The 15,327-nt window shown below is 60.6% G+C and overlaps 1 protein-coding gene across 3 annotated transcripts; it reads right to left on the bottom strand.

Moving 5' to 3' along the window:
* Nucleotides 1-711: 711 nt before the first annotated feature.
* On the bottom strand, nt 712-12,355 carry FURIN (furin, paired basic amino acid cleaving enzyme). Of its 3 annotated transcripts, none has more exons than XM_072737326.1 (16): nt 12,176-12,355; nt 8,310-8,646; nt 7,809-7,907; nt 7,605-7,700; nt 7,128-7,256; nt 6,943-7,019; nt 6,559-6,647; nt 5,869-6,041; nt 5,046-5,258; nt 4,483-4,583; nt 4,260-4,363; nt 4,054-4,171; nt 3,771-3,950; nt 3,240-3,364; nt 3,020-3,130; nt 712-2,851 (listed from the first exon to the last, which is right to left on the bottom strand). In XM_072737326.1, exons 2-16 carry the CDS (start codon nt 8,484-8,486, stop codon nt 2,262-2,264), a joined length of 2,382 nt encoding a protein of 793 aa, XP_072593427.1. In that variant the 5' UTR covers nt 8,487-8,646; nt 12,176-12,355; the 3' UTR covers nt 712-2,261. The 3 variants fall into 3 exon arrangements, with proteins under 3 accessions (XP_072593427.1, XP_072593429.1, XP_072593428.1); XM_072737328.1 differs by having other exon boundaries at nt 3,024-3,130; nt 12,176-12,316; XM_072737327.1 differs by lacking the exon at nt 12,176-12,355 and adding an exon at nt 10,937-11,626.
* Between the last annotated feature and the right edge of the window lie 2,972 nt (nt 12,356-15,327).

Here is a 15,327-nt window from a genome sequence, read left to right on the forward strand (position 1 = left end):
GGGGGGGCGGTGGCGCGCGGCCAGGACGGGGAGGGGGAGGGGGAGGGGCGGGGGCGCCTGCCCCGGGCCTCCCCACCCCGTCGGATTCCCCAAGGAGAGCCCAGGCGCCAGCCAACATTTGAATAAAAATTCCAAGTAAATATCCCGAGGAGAGGCCTCCTTCTCCGGCGCAGGGCGCAGGGCGCAGAGCGCAGGGCGCAGGGCGCAGGTCCCGGAGAAGCGGCCACCACTCCCCTACCCTACCCCAGGCAGGGGCTTCTGTCCCAAGGGAAGCCCGGGCAGAGGAGGGGCCCCGGCCGCGAGTGGACAGGTATGGAGTTTCCTGAGCGGACACTGGCCGGCAAAAACCCTCCATCGCGGTTGGGTCAGGCCCCACCGTAGACCTCAGCCTCCCCGCCTAGGGGATCCTGCTGGGGGCGGGGGGAGGGGGGGCACCCCAGGGGGTGGAAGCGCTCCACTTGTCCTACTCTTGGGGCTCACACGTCCCACACCCTGGGGCCTGTCTCCAGTTGCACCCTCCTTGCACAGCCCACTGCTCCCCAAAGGGGGCCCTAAAACTCTGTGGGAGAGGAACTTTGGCGACCTGACTTGGGCCCACTGTTGAGAGGCCGGTGGGACAGGCTAACTGGCCCCCATCCTGGCTCCGGTCTCAGCCCGGAGGCAGTCCCGGGGTCCTAGGAGGAACGACATCACCACACAGGAGACCAGGCCTGGTTTGCATAGTCTGCACGTTTAATCACTTTAAAACCTCTAACATTATCTCGTGTCCATTAAATAGAACCAACAATGCTGGGCCTGTTTAAATTACAAGAAAAAAAAAAATCACTGGGCTCCAACCCAGTATCTTACAAAATCAGCCAGGCTGGCCACAAGGGTGGGGGGATGGGAGAGAAGAGGACACCCCTGGGCAGGTGGCTGGGTGCCAAGAAGGGCTAGGGGAGAGAAAGAAAAGAGGTCTCCCAGACGGGGAGGGGACTGATTGTCCTAATGGGAGGGGTGCGAAAGGCACGTCAGAAGAGGGGGACTTAAGGGGGCAGAACAGGTCAGTGCTTTCTCCACAAGGGCACAGTGTTGGAGGGGGCTCAGTGCCACCACCTGCGCACCCCTGGCACTTGGAGAACCAGTGACCCAAGAGCCCTTGGCACAATGAGCCCCATCTAAAACACGGATGACAGCCTGCCCCTCCCACCATGATCCCCTTTCCTAGGGCCCACATGGCTTGCCCGCTGGCCTCTTCAGGACTTGGGGCTCTACTCCTCACTCCTCAGCAACATGCTGCAGCCCCCCACACCTCAGGGCCAGGGTAGCCGGGGGAACAGCAGAGTGGACAGTGGGTGTGGGAAGGTGGGTGGTCCAGCTGCTACCCCCATTAAAAATACAAAAAAAAAAAAAAAAATCAGCATCTAAAGTGAAATAATCACAAAGTGAAAATATATCCTCAAACAGCCCCTGAGATCCCCACAGGGGAAAGCAGCATTGGGTGGGAGACGGGAGAGGCCGGCCAGGCCACCGTCCCTCCCCACCACCCACCCAGGGGCTCCGGGACTGTGAGTGCCAACAGCCCAGGCAGCCCCGGGCTCAGAAAACAGGGACTTGGGCCCTGGCGGGAGGGGAGGGGGCCCGAGAAGGTAGGGCAGTCAGGACACCAGCACGGGGCTTGGCGGGTGGCCAGCTGTGGCGGAGATGGGCAGAGGGACATACGACTGCGCACGCACCCTGGAAGCACCTGCCTTGCCTCGGTCCCTTCCTTTGATCACCGATTCCTCAAGAGGCTCACCAGACATGGGGGACAGGGTCGGGGATACGAAAGCCCTTGGAGAGGTGGCCTCCTCCTTCCAATATCCCCTCGGCCAGCCTCCCTGCTGCCTGGATGGGGACCATTATTGCTTTAGAGGAACAGGGAAGGGACAAGAGCCACAGCCCGGGTCACGATCCCGAAAGAGAAGGGCTGACCCTCTTCACTCTGCAGGGAACACTGGCTGGGGCCTAGACCTCAGAAAGCTGCCCTAAAGGTTCCACTCCTTTCTCCACACAGAAGAGGTGCTGGAGGTGGGGCGAGGCCCTTGCCCGCCCCCCCAGATGTTCCTGGGGCCCCACCTCCGGCAGCCAGGTGGCCCAAAGGTAGGGTGGGAAGGCAGTCTCTGCCCCTCCTGCCTCCCAGCTGGGGTCCAAACCCAGTCCCAAGATTAAAAAAATACTTTGGTGAATTAAAAAGTGCCCAAGGAAGGGATGGGCTTGAAGGGGCAGGCAGTAGGCGCTTGTCAAAGGGCGCTCTGGTCTTTGATAAAGGCGGTCCTCTCGCCCCGGCCCTCGTCCTCTTCTGAGTCAGATGGGCACTCTTCCTGCCAAGCTTCGGGGGGCAGCCCCTTATAGGATATGAGGCCACGGTCCATGGTGTACACCTTTACCCCCCGGAAGCTGAAGCCTGAGCGCAGCTGCAGGACCAGGAAGACAGTGACGAAGACCAGCACGATGAAGGCGCAGCTGAGGCCAGCCACCACCTCTGGCAGGTGCGAGGGCAACAGGCCTGCCCGTGGCCGGGGCTCTGCCTCCACCTCTGCGGGTGGCCGGGGCGGCTGCTGCTGGGGTGACTCGCGGCTGCTCTGGCTCTGCCGGGAGCACGTCTGCTCCACGGGGTCCAGGGAGGCATGGCTGGGGCAGCTGAGGCAGTCCGTGGGGGCCAGCCCCTGGCATGTGGCACACGAGGTGTGGCAGGGGGCACAGACACTGGCCCGGATGATCTCCACATCGTTCTCGGTGCTATAGTGTGTGTCGAGGACTTGGGGAGTGAAGCCTGATGGGCAGTGCTGGACGCAGCTCTTCTGGTGCAGGGAGAAGCCTTCCTCGCACACTGCCAGCATGGGAGAGAAGGTGGGTGTCAGCCAAGCTTTCAGCCCCAGAGTTATGGTCATCCTAAGGGCTCTTCAAACCCCTTCTCCGCCTAGCACTGGGCTTTGGGACAGGTCCCCTCTGTACCCCCCAACCCTAACCCCAAACCCCAACAGCCACCACTACTGACCCACACAGGCCTGGCTGGTTGTGAGGGTCTTGCAGCCACTGCTCTCGGGAGGTGTGTGCAGCCCCTCAGGGGCTGTGCCGTACAGCACAAGGGTGAACTTGGTCAGTGTCCCTATTCCAAGGTAGGGGAGGAGGAAAGAGGGGTTAGGGAGCACTGACACCATGCCCAGAATCCCAGAACCCACCAGCTCCCCTGCCCAGTCCTCAGGCATCCCTGGTACCATAGTTGTTGGCTTCGCTGGTGTTTTCAATCTCCAGAACCCACTCGCCAGAGGGGTCCTCATCCCAGGAATGGGTTGTCATGAAGGCCCAGTCATTAAACCCATCTGCGGAGTAGTCGTGAGGCCTAGGGGAAGAGGGTGTCCGTGACTGTTGGAGGCCTCTGGGAGACCCCAGCCAGGGGACACCGAGGCCACAACACATGGACCATATGCCCTCCTCCAGCACAGCACCAACCCCACTGGGCAGGAAATGTCTATTGCTGCTTTCCAGTAGGCCAGATGTTCTCAGCCAGAGGATTCTGGAAACATGGAAGGTGCTTGCTGCGCATATGCAGGCACACTACCAGCATGTGATGAGTAGAAGCCAGGGATCCCTTGAGTGTAGGACAGTCTCATAGAACAAAATCATCCGTCTCCTAAAGTGCCACCAGCACTCCCAACGAGAATGCAGTGGCTACTAAGACTGTGATAAGTCTAAGAATGTGTGAGTGGGAAGGACCGGACAAGCTGGGCAGGGGAGAAGACAAGCACCTGGCGGCCAGCAGGGTGGAACGGGTGCCCATGGGGCTGACCAGGTGGATGGCCAAGTCGCCACGGCGATTGTAGGACAGGGTGAGGCGGGCCTGTGCATGCTCCAGCCGTGTGATGTGGCTGGGCTCCCCCAGGCAGGCGGTCACAGTCTTCCGCACCTCCAGCCGCTTCCCGATGTCCCTGTACAGACAGCAGCAGGGACGGTCTGCTAGCCTGCCCCAGAGGGCACTCCCTGTAACCCTCAGGCCCCACCCGCCCCTCCCAGCTGGGGTCCAGCCCTCACTTGGGTTCAGTGAGGATGTCAATGATGCATTTCCTCTGGGGGGGCACCGTCGTCCAGTTCTGGGCCAGGGTCACCATGGCACCTGCGTCCAACAGCCCGTAGCCATACGAATGGCTCACTGTGGGGCAGGGAAGGCAGGGTCAGCTGGGAGGCAGAGGGCCCCCACCTTACCCCGGTCCAGTGCACCAGGCCAACCCTGTCCTCACCTTTCCGGCCCACACCATTGGTTGCCCAATCATTAGCATTGAGGTGAGCTGGCTTTGAGGTCTGTACCACCAGGTGCTGCATGTCTCGCCAGGTGAGGTTCTTACTGCAGAGGAAGGACAGGCCAGGGCTCAGTCTCCTTAGAGAGAAGGTGGAGACAAAAAGGGCTGCCCTGCAGGGGGCGCTGGTGGGGACAGGGTTGCTCCTCCGTCCCCAATGACTTACTTGGCTTCCAGGGTGAGAGCGATGATGCCAGCAGCCAAGGGGGCCGAGGCTGAGGTGCCCGTGTGAGACTCGGTACACTTTTGACGCAAGTCCGTGGTCACCTACCATGAGAACAGTGTTGGGCCTGTGATGGGTGCAGGGACTAGGAGGCTGCCTGCCCGCAGGCCCAGAGCACCAACAGACAGCAGGGGAGCCAGGGCCAGGACACCTCAGTCCCAGCTGCTGCCTCACTCACTGGCTGTGAACAGACCAATGCCTGGCCCTTTCTGGGCCTCAGTGTCCCAAGGTGCGAGGGGTTGAGCTCCAGGCTGGAGACTATTCAGGGCCATGCACATCTTTAGACAGAGTCTACACTTCTCAAGGGTTTCAGACAGCCCCATGACCCCATTCTCAGTCCCAGGGAGTCCCCCAGCTCCCATTCCGTGAGGCCTGAGCCACCAACCCCTGCCACTAGTGGTCTGGAAAGCCCCTGCCCCTCGCCCCCCGAGCCAGCAGGCAGCCCTATCTTCAGATCCTCCCACCCCCCTGCCGCCAGCACCCCCCTGAACCAGGGTGGGACTCACGATCTGCTTCTCGTTCTGGTTGCCACTGCTGTAGGTGCTGGCCAGCGTGGACGAGCAGGCCTCACTGTACCAGGGCACATTGCCGAGCTGCGTGGCGCTGCTGATGGACAGCGTGTAGATGCTGTTGGTGTAGCCGTCACAGTTGCAGCTGTCGTGCTCGCGGCCCCCGTTCCCCGAGGCCCACACAAAGATGGAGCCCAGGCCCCCGCGGCCCTGTGGACAGTGTGTGCCAGGGTCACTGGCAGGTGGGGCCTGGGGGAGGCCTGGCGGGAGGGTGCTGCTGCTGGGGACTGGGAAGGCTGGGGCTCCATCCCCAAGGGCCCTTCCTCCACACCCCATGAGACCCCTGCTGGGTCAGGTGCTTGTGCTGGACAACAGACCCGGGCTGCTACCAAAATGTCCAGACTCGTGATTTCCAGGGGCTGGAATGATGGGCGATTTTTCACTTATTTTTCTCTTTTTCTGTACATCTAGTCCATTAACATTTTAATAAATATGCCTTGTGTAAAATTAAAGTGTAACACAAGGGACGCCTAGGTGGCTCAGCGGTTGAGCGTTTGCCTTTGGCTTGGGCGTGATCCCGGAATTCCGAGATCGAGTCCCACATCTGGTTTCCTGAATGGAGCCTGCTTCTCCCTCTGCCTGTGTCTCTGCCTCTCTCTGTCTCTTATGAATAAATAAAATCTTAAAAAAAATTAAAGTGTAACACAAGAATAAACAAACAAAAACAGGGAAACACAGGGAGAAAGCTAGGAGAGACAGTGCCCAGCCTGCTGGAGAGGCCAAGCCGGGACACCTCCTGAGGAATCCCGTGCCTCCGCACCTGGCTAACCCCCCGGAAGAAGGCCTCCTCGGCAAGGCGTGCAGGTCCATCCACGGTCTTGCCGTCATCCTCAGGACCCCAGCTGGCACTGTAGATGTGGATGTGGTTGGGATTCAGGCCCAGAGAGCGAGCCTCCACTGCGTCTGTCACCTCGCCGTCCAGCATGCGCACCCCTGGCCGTGGAGGGGGGTGAGGAGAGGGATACTGCGTGGGTCTAGCTTCTAGGGGCACCCCCCCCCCAAAGCACACCCAGCCCTGCACCTAGAGGACACGCAGGGGAAGGCAGAGGCCAGTGCTGGGAAACCCTGAGCCCTAACTCCCTGGCCTGCCTCTGGCTCTCCAGGGTAAGACCCCAAATGGAGAAAGAGAGAACACATCCTGCCTTCAACCACATATCCTGGCTTAGAATGAGCCTCTGCTTTCCTAGGGGACCGTGATGATCAAACCCTGCCATGTAAGATGTCAGAGGATTCAGGGAGGCTCCTGCTAAGAAACCCTCGCCCTGCCCCACAGCACAGGGCCACCAGCACTTGTGGCCTGGCTGAGTTGTCAAAGATTCTCTAAGGAACAGCCGTGTGGTCAAAAGGATCCCCCGTGGCAAAGTGTCAGGCACTGGCCAGACGGGAAGCAGCTAGAGATCCCACTCGAAGGGCCCTCCCAAAGGACAGGGCTGTCAAGTCCCACACCCACCTCCAATGCGGGCATTGTAGGCCACGCCAACACCACAGACACCGTTGTTGGCCACTGCGGCCACCTCGCCTGCACACCGTGTGCCATGCCTGCCGGGACCAACAGCATGACATTAGCAGCGGAAAGAACATGGCAGGTGCAGCCTGAGGAATAGGACGGATCAGCATCCCCCTCCCCCACCAGCCACGATCACTGCCCCACCTGTGTGTACCGTCCCCTCCCACAATGTCCACTCTGTGGCCTCCTCTGCTCTGAGCAAAACTGGAGCAGGACTATGGGAACTTCAGCCTACTGGGGGAGCAGGTCTTAACCCAGGATCAACCCTGCTTTCTCAGTACAAGAGAAGAGAGGTAAGGCAGGGGCCAGCGGCCTGCCATCACTTACCTATTGTCATTCATCTGTGTGTACCGAGGCTGGGGGTCAGGGTCCTGGTCATTAACATCAAAGCTGGCCCCAGGATCCTGGAGAGGACATGGCCATCATCAGGAGCAGTCTGACTGTAGCTGGCAGGGCAGGACTACCAAGACACCCCTCAAGAGGGATCGTGCCTCCCTCCCCCACCTCCTCACATAATTGCCTGCCAAGTCTGGATGGTTCTTCTCGATGCCGTCGTCCAGAATGGAGACCACAATGCCATGCCCCGTGTAGCCCTGAGCCCAGGCCTCCTTCACATTCAGGTCCCGCTGGGTGACGCCAGACTGCAGAGACACCAACCCCAGCACTCCAGGACTTACAGGATGTGACTGGTTGTGTGAGATTAGGGGGACCCCCGAGGAATCCCTTCACTGCCCCCAAAACCTCTTTCTCCATCTGCCCCTGCTCCTGCAATGCTAGCCTTGGTCAGCTGGGTTCCATGGGAGTGTAAAGAACTCTGAATGGGCAACCCCCAGGCTTAGCAGGAAGGGCTGGGGAGACAGGGCTTGGCAGACAGAAAGAGGAAGAATGAGGGGAGATCTCCAAGTCAGCCTCATTCTCCCATGAAAGCCCTCAGTGGCCAGATGGATACTGCCAGGGAGGAGGACCCATGACCTGAGGAAGCAACGTACCAGGTACCACTGCTGGGGAAATTTGGGGTCTGTGGGCTCCTGGTACACATCCCGTTTGATCCTTCGCTTTGCCACCTGCTGCTCCAGCCACTGCACCTGTGACAGAGGGGGGGGGGGCGTGTGGGCAGAGGAGGGAAGGCCAGGAGAGGCTCCAGAGAGGGGGAAGGGAAGGGTGGCAGCAAGAGGGGCTGGGGCCGCACTCACTTGAGGCTCCCTCTGCAGCCGGCTGTGCCGCGGGCGGTGAGGCGACAGGGACCGCTTTGTCACCGCTCGATGCCAGAAGTGGTAATAGTCGCCGAAGATCTGCAACGGAGCAGGGAGACTGAGCTAGGCTTTCCATCTGTCAGTCCCTGGGGAGGCAGCGGACGGGGGTGGACAACCGGGCTGCAAGGGGAGGCTTGCAACGGCAGGGGGTGGTAGGGCATCTGTTCCCTGCCCAGGACCCCGCGAGGAGGTGCAGGGCACGGAGAGGGACTCACCCTCCCTGGGACAGTCTGCTCCTCCGAACAACCTATGTCAGAAGCCCAAGAGCGGGAGGAGCCACTGCTCCCATCCCCCTTGCCACCCAGAACGTGCCTACTCCCCAGATGGCCAGAGAAGATCAGCCACAGCTCCTGGTCCTGGTGCCTGAACCCCTGCCCTCACCAACCCCACCGCAGTGATGAACACCCTATGCCTAGGCCAGCAGGCAGTCAGAGCACCTACCTGACCCAAGTTGAGGAAGCCGTGCTTGCGTGCCAGGCTGTCAGCCACGGCTGGGCCTCCGGGAATGTGCACAGCCCAGGTGTTGGTGTAGACCTTCTGGCCACGGGCATCGGCTGCCAGCAGGACCAAGGCTCCTGCTGCTGCTACCACCCATAGCAACCAGGGCCTCAGCTCCATGGGGGGGACAGGTGGCCGGGACCCCGGAGCCCCCGTCTCCTTGGCCTGGTCACAGGGCCTCGGCTCCTGCGTGCCTGCTCACTGCCTGTGGCCCGGGGCTGACTGGTGGGGGCATGGGGCCGAGCAGGGCAGGGCTGTGAGGGGAGGAGGGCTGCCGGCTCTGAGGGAACAAGGGAGGAAGAGGGGGAGACAGTCGGTCACCCCAGCCACGTGCTAAAGCTGCCTTCCCACCCCATGGCTCAATCCAGGCCTGCAAAGGGCCCCGGGGGAGACAGGGGGAATCCAGCTCCCCGCCAGGTCAGCCAGCCAGCCAGATGGACGGACCCCTCCACACACACACACACACACACACACACACACACACGGCTCCTAAGCCTCCTTCCACACAAGAATACGGAAGTGGGATGAAGAGTATCAGGCTTGAGTCATCCAAAATCAGAAACAACAACAGAATAAATGTTCACCACAAAGTAAAAAAGACACGGGTTATAACGCAGTATGTCTACACATGACCCCATTTTGTTTTTAAAGAACTATTTATACATGTATACTTATATATAGCCACAAAACAAAATCTGGAAGGACACATGCTGAAACGTTAACGATTCTCTCAAGATGGTGATGATTACAAATAACTGTTATTTTCTTCTTTGTATCATTATATATTTTCCAAATTCTGAGGTACATTTTATAAAATGTTGGCTTCTCAAAGTTTTTTAATGGGTGGTGTCTACACAGCTCACTAGGGTTTCCTGGCCCAGCAAAGCAGACCCAGCCACAGGGAGTTACCTGCAAAGACCCACAGCCCCTGGGAAGAAACACTGGGTGACCCTCAGAGGGATGGGGTTTTGGGGGCCAAACACAGATTCCCCATGGCTTCACCCAGACTGGTGACCATCAGCAAAGTCAAGGGCCCAGCCTCTTTTAGGCTGTTTCCTGGGGAACACTGGGGCCGCCAGCCCTGCCTGAAGTGGGCCTAGGTGCAGAGGCCCCCAGCAGCCCCCTAGCACTCCACGCCCACCAGCCTTGCGTAATCTGAGCCCAGGCAGCCAGGGCAAACACTGGCTGCTGAGCCAGGAGCGCCAAGGTGAGGCTGAATCAATAGTCTGCGTGTTGTTTTTCCTCCTTCAGCAAACAGACAGCAGGACCTCTCTGCCCGGGGCCACATAACTGTCCCCACATAGGGCCCCTGACTAGCTAGAAGCCAAGCCCCTGGGGTGGGGAGAGGCTGGGGGAGGCCCCAGCAGGGCTGCTGGAGGTATCCTGTCTCAGTGCCAAGCTCATTGAGCAGACAGCCTGCCCACAGGGCCCCGGATGCCCCCACCACTCCCAACCCCAAAGGAGGCCACGCTACCACACGGCAAAAATGAAGCTCCCCAGCTCACCCAGGCAGAGGGAAGCTGGGCAGGTGGCCTCCTCACTGGGAAACCTTGCTTCTCCAGGGGCTCCCCTCAGCCACGACCAGCCTCCCTGGCTGCTCCTACTGCAGTCCCACCCTGCAGGCTGGGAGGGACTCAACACACAATTCCCAGAGTATTTTCAGTTTACACCAAAATAACCTGACAGCTGATGGCAGGAGGCATCCACAGTACCACTCCTCCTCACCCTGGATGGGGCAGAGTCCATGGGGCTCCAGGACAGGCCCATGATGCCTTGGGCCACCAAGTTCTGGAAAGTCAGTCTTAGCAATGGCTGCGTGGCCAAACGTAGGTCCTGGGGTGTGAAGAGACCCCAAGTGCCTCATTTGATAGAGGATGTGGGGCTCTGAGGGCAGAGCCAGATAGGAACAAAGCTTCTTCTGCCCACTGCAATAGCCACCACATGGGTGTAGATGGCAATTAAGCCGCCCCAGACCATAGCGCTGTGAGCTCCGCCGAAGCCCCCAAAACCAAGATGGGCTCATCTGGGTCCAGCCCAGATTCTAGCATATTGTGAATGGAGCTGCAGCTGCTCAGCATTAAAGGTGATTAACCAATTATTTAATTACCCTGCAGCACCCAAAGAGAAAGCAGGCCTCAGGACAACCCAACAATCCCCCAAGAAAGGGCCTGCCTCCCTTGGCCCAGCATCCCTGGCCATGGTGAGCTGTGGATATGACTTCCATAGAGCCCTGAAGCCCCTGAACAGCCCTCCCTCAGCATCCCGGAGGGAGGGAAGATCCCTACCCACTCCCCTCCCAAAAGAGCAGGCGCTGAGAACAATGAATGAATGGGCTTCTCCCCACCCCCATCCCAGACTCTGACTCACCCTCTGAGTCCCAGTTTTGCTTAAACCCCCCAGGCTTGCTGTATTTCATGCCCCCTCACATGGGACTCAATGTCCCCCTCACATGGGACTCGGCTCTGTGCTGTGGGCACAGAGAAAGCTGGGAGTGCTCTTTCTGGCTGTGTTCTAAGGTCTCCAGAACCTCCAACACAGATGACCACTCTGAAGCATCAAACTGAACCTACCCCCAGGTCCGGCTGCTGTTTCCCAGGCACTGAGGGTCTGGTGTGGATAGGATCCAGTCTCTCTTTCCAGCAGATAGCAAGCCAGGTCCTGTTACAGGCACCCTGGGGCTCCCCTGAAATTCTGATTTCCAGTCCTTGCTCAAACTACTCATTTGCTGTGTGATCTCAAACAAGTAACTTCCTCTCTCTGGGCCTCAATTTCCCTGGTGGTAAAAACTGCTAGACCTGAGATTGTCAAACTTTTTTTTTTTTTTTAAAAGCCACATAATCCTTTTATTTAAAAAAATCAAATCTTAGGTGGAAACCCCATATAGGAAACAGTAAAATTTGGGCTGCTCTGGTTGAGACACGTCAAGCTTGGCTACTCTTTCTGCACTGTGTCCACACCTGGCCAGCAGCTGCCCAGCCCTCACCAGGCCCCAACACCTGGGCTCGCCCTCACACTTCCCAAGTCAAAAATAGAATTCCCACACCTTCCCCGGGCAGAGGGTCTGCGCCCCCCGGCCCCTCGGGGCACGCGGAGAGCAGGTACCGACCAGGCAAAGTGACTGCTGTCAGACCTGTCTGGCAGGCAGGCAGCCCGCGGTCGGGCCACCCCACGAGAAGCAGGGGCCTGAGCCAGGCCGCGGCGGGAGGTAGCCCCAGCAGCGACCCGCGCCCTGAGCCAGCCCCGCGCAGCCCGCGCAGCCCGCACCTGAGCCTCGGCCGCCCAGGTGTGCGGGCGGGGGCGAGGCCGGGCCGGGAACCATCCGCTCCGCGGCCGCGGGGCTGGCGGGGCTGGCGGGGCTGGCGAGCCGGCGGCGGCCCGCGGAGGGGCGGGAGCGCCCGGCGCCTCTGGGATTCCCTCCCCATCCCGCCCCCAGCGGGGGCCCCGCGGACGCTTCCTGAGGTCAGAGGGCTCGCCCCGGCCCCGAGCGGAAAAGTACCGGCACCGGCAGGGCCCGGGGCCGAGGCGGGCCCGGCGCGCTCAGGTGGGCTGCGGGGCGCCCTTCCTGCTCCCCGCGGCTCCACCCTCGGGCCGGCCCCCGGGCCGGGTCCCAGCGCCCGGCGGGCAGCGGCGGCCGCGGGGCCCGGGTCAGCACCGCCCCGACCCTCCCCGCCGGGGTGCCGGGGCGCCGGGGCGCCGGGGCCGCGGAGCCCACTCCCGGCGCACAGCGGCCCAGTCCGGCCGGCTCTCCCCGGGCCCGGCGCCCGCGCGCCCCGGCGCGCCGCCTCCCCGGCCCCGCGCCCTCTGCTTACCCGGGGGAGCCCAGGCGGGTAACTTTTCCGGGCGAGCTCCGCGGCGGCTCGGGCGCCCCTCGGCCGAGCGGAGAGCCCGGCGGCGGGGGCCTGGGCTCGGCGCCGTCCCCGCGCCCAGCAGCAGCGTCACCGCGCGGAGGCGGGGAGGCGCGGCGGGCGGCCTCGGCCCGGCCCGCGACCAGGGCAGGGCTCGGCCTGGGCTCGGGCTCCAGCGCGGGCGGGGGCAGCGCCGGGCCGCGGCGACGCTGCTTGTTTACTCCGGCCGCTGTCAGCGGCTGCGGCGGCCCGGGCTCCTCCTCCTCCGCCGCCGCGCCCCTCCCCCTCGCGGCGCCACCTCCGCGCTCCCGGCCCGCCGCCGTCGCCGCCGCCGCCGCCGCCCGCCGCCCATGCCGCCCGCGCCCCGGCCCGCGTTCGTAGCTCCGGGCCCCGAGCCCAGGCCCTGCGGCCTTCTGGGGCGCCCGCTGCCTCCGGCGCCCGGTAGGGGCAGGTAGGAAGTGGGGCCGGAGATCCCAAAGCCCCGGCGGCCGCCTGGCGCGCCCCCACCCCCACCCCCACCTCCCCGGCCCAGCGGCCCCCGCCCCCGCCCCCGCCCCCGGCTCTGCGCCTCCGGAGCTCCCCGGGCGGGCGGGCGGCCGCGGAGCCCGAACCCGGACCCTGGGCTGGGGCTGTCGGAGGCTTGAGGACGTGCTCAGTGTCGGCTGGCTTGTGGGCGACCTGGCCCTCTCCCCACCCACCCCCACGACCGCCCCATTCCTGAGCCGTGATTTGGGCATGACCAGGTTGAGTGTCCTGGGGTGACCGACCTGGGGTAGCCCCCTCTGAGGTCAGACTCCAGCGAGGCGGGGCACACCTTCCCAGGGCCTACTGTTGGAGGACTCACGACTGTTTGCATCTATATAGACAGGTGGATAAGCTGAGCCAATAGCCCACGCCTTTTACTTTTTTTTTTTTACCTTTTTTTTTTTTTTTAACCCCAACTGGGGGATCCCTGGGTGGCTCTGCGGTTTGGCGCCTGCCTTTGGCCCAGGGCGCGATCTTGGAGTCCCAGGATCGAGTCCCGCCTCAGGCACCTGGCATGGAGCCTGCTTCTCCCTCCTCCTGTGTCTCTGCCTCTCTCTCTCTCTCTCTCTCTCTGTGTCTATCATAAATAAATAAATCTTAAAAAAAAAAAAAACCAACTGCAGGGCACTTTACATTACCTCCTTCTTACGTACATTATTTAATCCGCATAATCCTTCCAGGCTGACATTATTAATCCCATTTTACAGATAAGGAAACTGAGGGGCCAAAGTTAAACCATTTGCCCGAGGTCCCCCAACTAGCAGGCCTCAGAGCCTGGATGAGATCTGGGGCTTTAGCGGAGCTCGGATCCAAGCTACTTGCAATATACCAACCGGCTCCTCTCCCTCCCTGGGTCCCTGCCCTAGAAAACGTCTGTGCTACTTGGCTGAGGCCGCCACTGCTTGAGCTGAGAAAAAAAAGGGGAAATGTGGCCAAAAGCTCCCTGGGCTGGGTTATTCCAAGGTCGCAGAGCAGTCTCTGCCCATCCCGTCCTGCTCCCTGTGAGATTACCTGGCCGCACAGAATTATCCTGTGGCCTCCTTAACACAGGGGGTAATGGCAAAACCCAACACCACCCGGTACTTACTATGAGCCAGGTGCTATTCTCAGCTCTTTCCATGTGTTAACTTATTTCTGCCTCCCTGCAACCCCCACGAGGTGGGTACAATTTGGCACCGTTTATGTAGCACTGTCTACATTTACCGAAGAGGAAACTGAGGCCCAGAGACTTCAAATAATATACCCGAGGTAACTGTGTGGCAAATCAACTGGCAAGCCTGGGTTCTGATGCCTGTGGCGCTTTTTCATCCTCTGCCACCTTAGGTTAACTTCATTCTGAGAGCCTCCATTTACTCCTCAGTAAAGTGGAGATGATATTCAGCTAATGCGATGATGTACCACTTGAACACCCTTTCGAATGCGGCAAAAACTGGAGCCTCAGGTTACAACATGAGGTCCTGAAAGTCTGGACTTAGGAGCTGAGTCTGGTTCGCTGCTCTCGGGCTCGGGGTGGGAACTTCCCTCCCAAGAAGCTGAGACTCCATATGGGCCACCCTGGGGTAGCCCCACCAGCAGCAGCCACATTTGGGAGAACAATGCTTGTGCAGAGGGAGGCAGGAAGTGAGTCATGGTTCTTCCTCAGTCCGTGAGCAAGAGAACCCCATTGAGGGGAAATTGGGACAGGGCTAGCCCCACCTAGGCTCGGAGTCCCCTGGTGCCCTTCCCTCTTGTCCTCTGGCCTAGAAGAAAGGTCAACACAGAAAGAAAGCTATTCTGGCTGCCTCCAGGGGCCCCACCCATCCCGGAGGCTGGCCCCAGGGGACTGCAGCGGGTCTCAGGAGGAGGAGGAGGGGCTAGCCCTGTCTCAGGTGGCTGCCACCCCTGCAGCTGCCTCTCCCATCCCGCCTTTGGCATGAGGTGCAATTCTTTAGGCTGCGTTGCTCAGAGGTGCATCACTTGAGGGAAGGAGCGGGGAGAGGATTGAGCGAGTGAGCACCTGTCCTTACTTTGCCCAGAGCATCTTTGCCCCTGTCTCTATTTGGGAGTTTCACAAAAATGTATTTTAAGACACTCCTCTGCCAAGAGCTCGGAAGCAACCCTCCTTGAGATGAGACTCCTCTAGAGAGAATCCCACCTTGCCACAGCTGGTGACTGTTAGCCAACTTCTTCCTTTATCTCCCCCAAACAAGTCCTGGGGGCATGTATTATTCTTTTGATCACACCCAATGGTTTATACGAGGAGGCAACCGAGGCGGAGGCCGGCTGTAAGGCCTGAGAGAGCTAAATTGCCCCCAACTTAGGGCCTTAAGAGCCCTAGGGTCTCAGGGTCCGGTTCACAGTTTTACAGTTTTACACAGCAGTTGATAGGATGGTGGTGCCATGTGACAGAAACCTGCAGTAGGAAGGCCTGGGGGTGGGGGTGGGGTGGGAGGGGGGAAACAAGGCCTGATGGGTAAGTCCTGAGGGGCAAAGGGGCTCTGAAGGGGGTTGCCACCTTCCCAGCAAGGCTCTCAGAGGGAGGATCCAGCCAGCCAGGCCTCCCTTCATCTTAGAATTGGGGCCAATCAGCGAGGCTCCTGAAAACAACCGAG

The sequence above is a fragment of the Vulpes vulpes genome, chromosome 14 (genome assembly GCF_048418805.1).
Source record: "Vulpes vulpes isolate BD-2025 chromosome 14, VulVul3, whole genome shotgun sequence".
Lineage (NCBI taxonomy): Eukaryota > Metazoa > Chordata > Mammalia > Carnivora > Canidae > Vulpes > Vulpes vulpes.

Excerpts from the sequence above, each read along its gene's own strand:
- FURIN (XM_072737326.1), bottom strand. The coding sequence starts at position 8,486 with ATGGAGCTGAGGCCCTGGTTGCTATGGGTGGTAGCAGCAGCAGGAGCC. Across the intron at positions 6,648-6,942 it reads ACACAGATGAATGACAATAG|GCATGGCACACGGTGTGCAG; the intron begins GTAAGTGATGGC and ends TGGTCCCGGCAG. Across the intron at positions 6,042-6,558 it reads CTACAATGCCCGCATTGGAG|GGGTGCGCATGCTGGACGGC; the intron begins GTGGGTGTGGGA and ends CTCCACGGCCAG.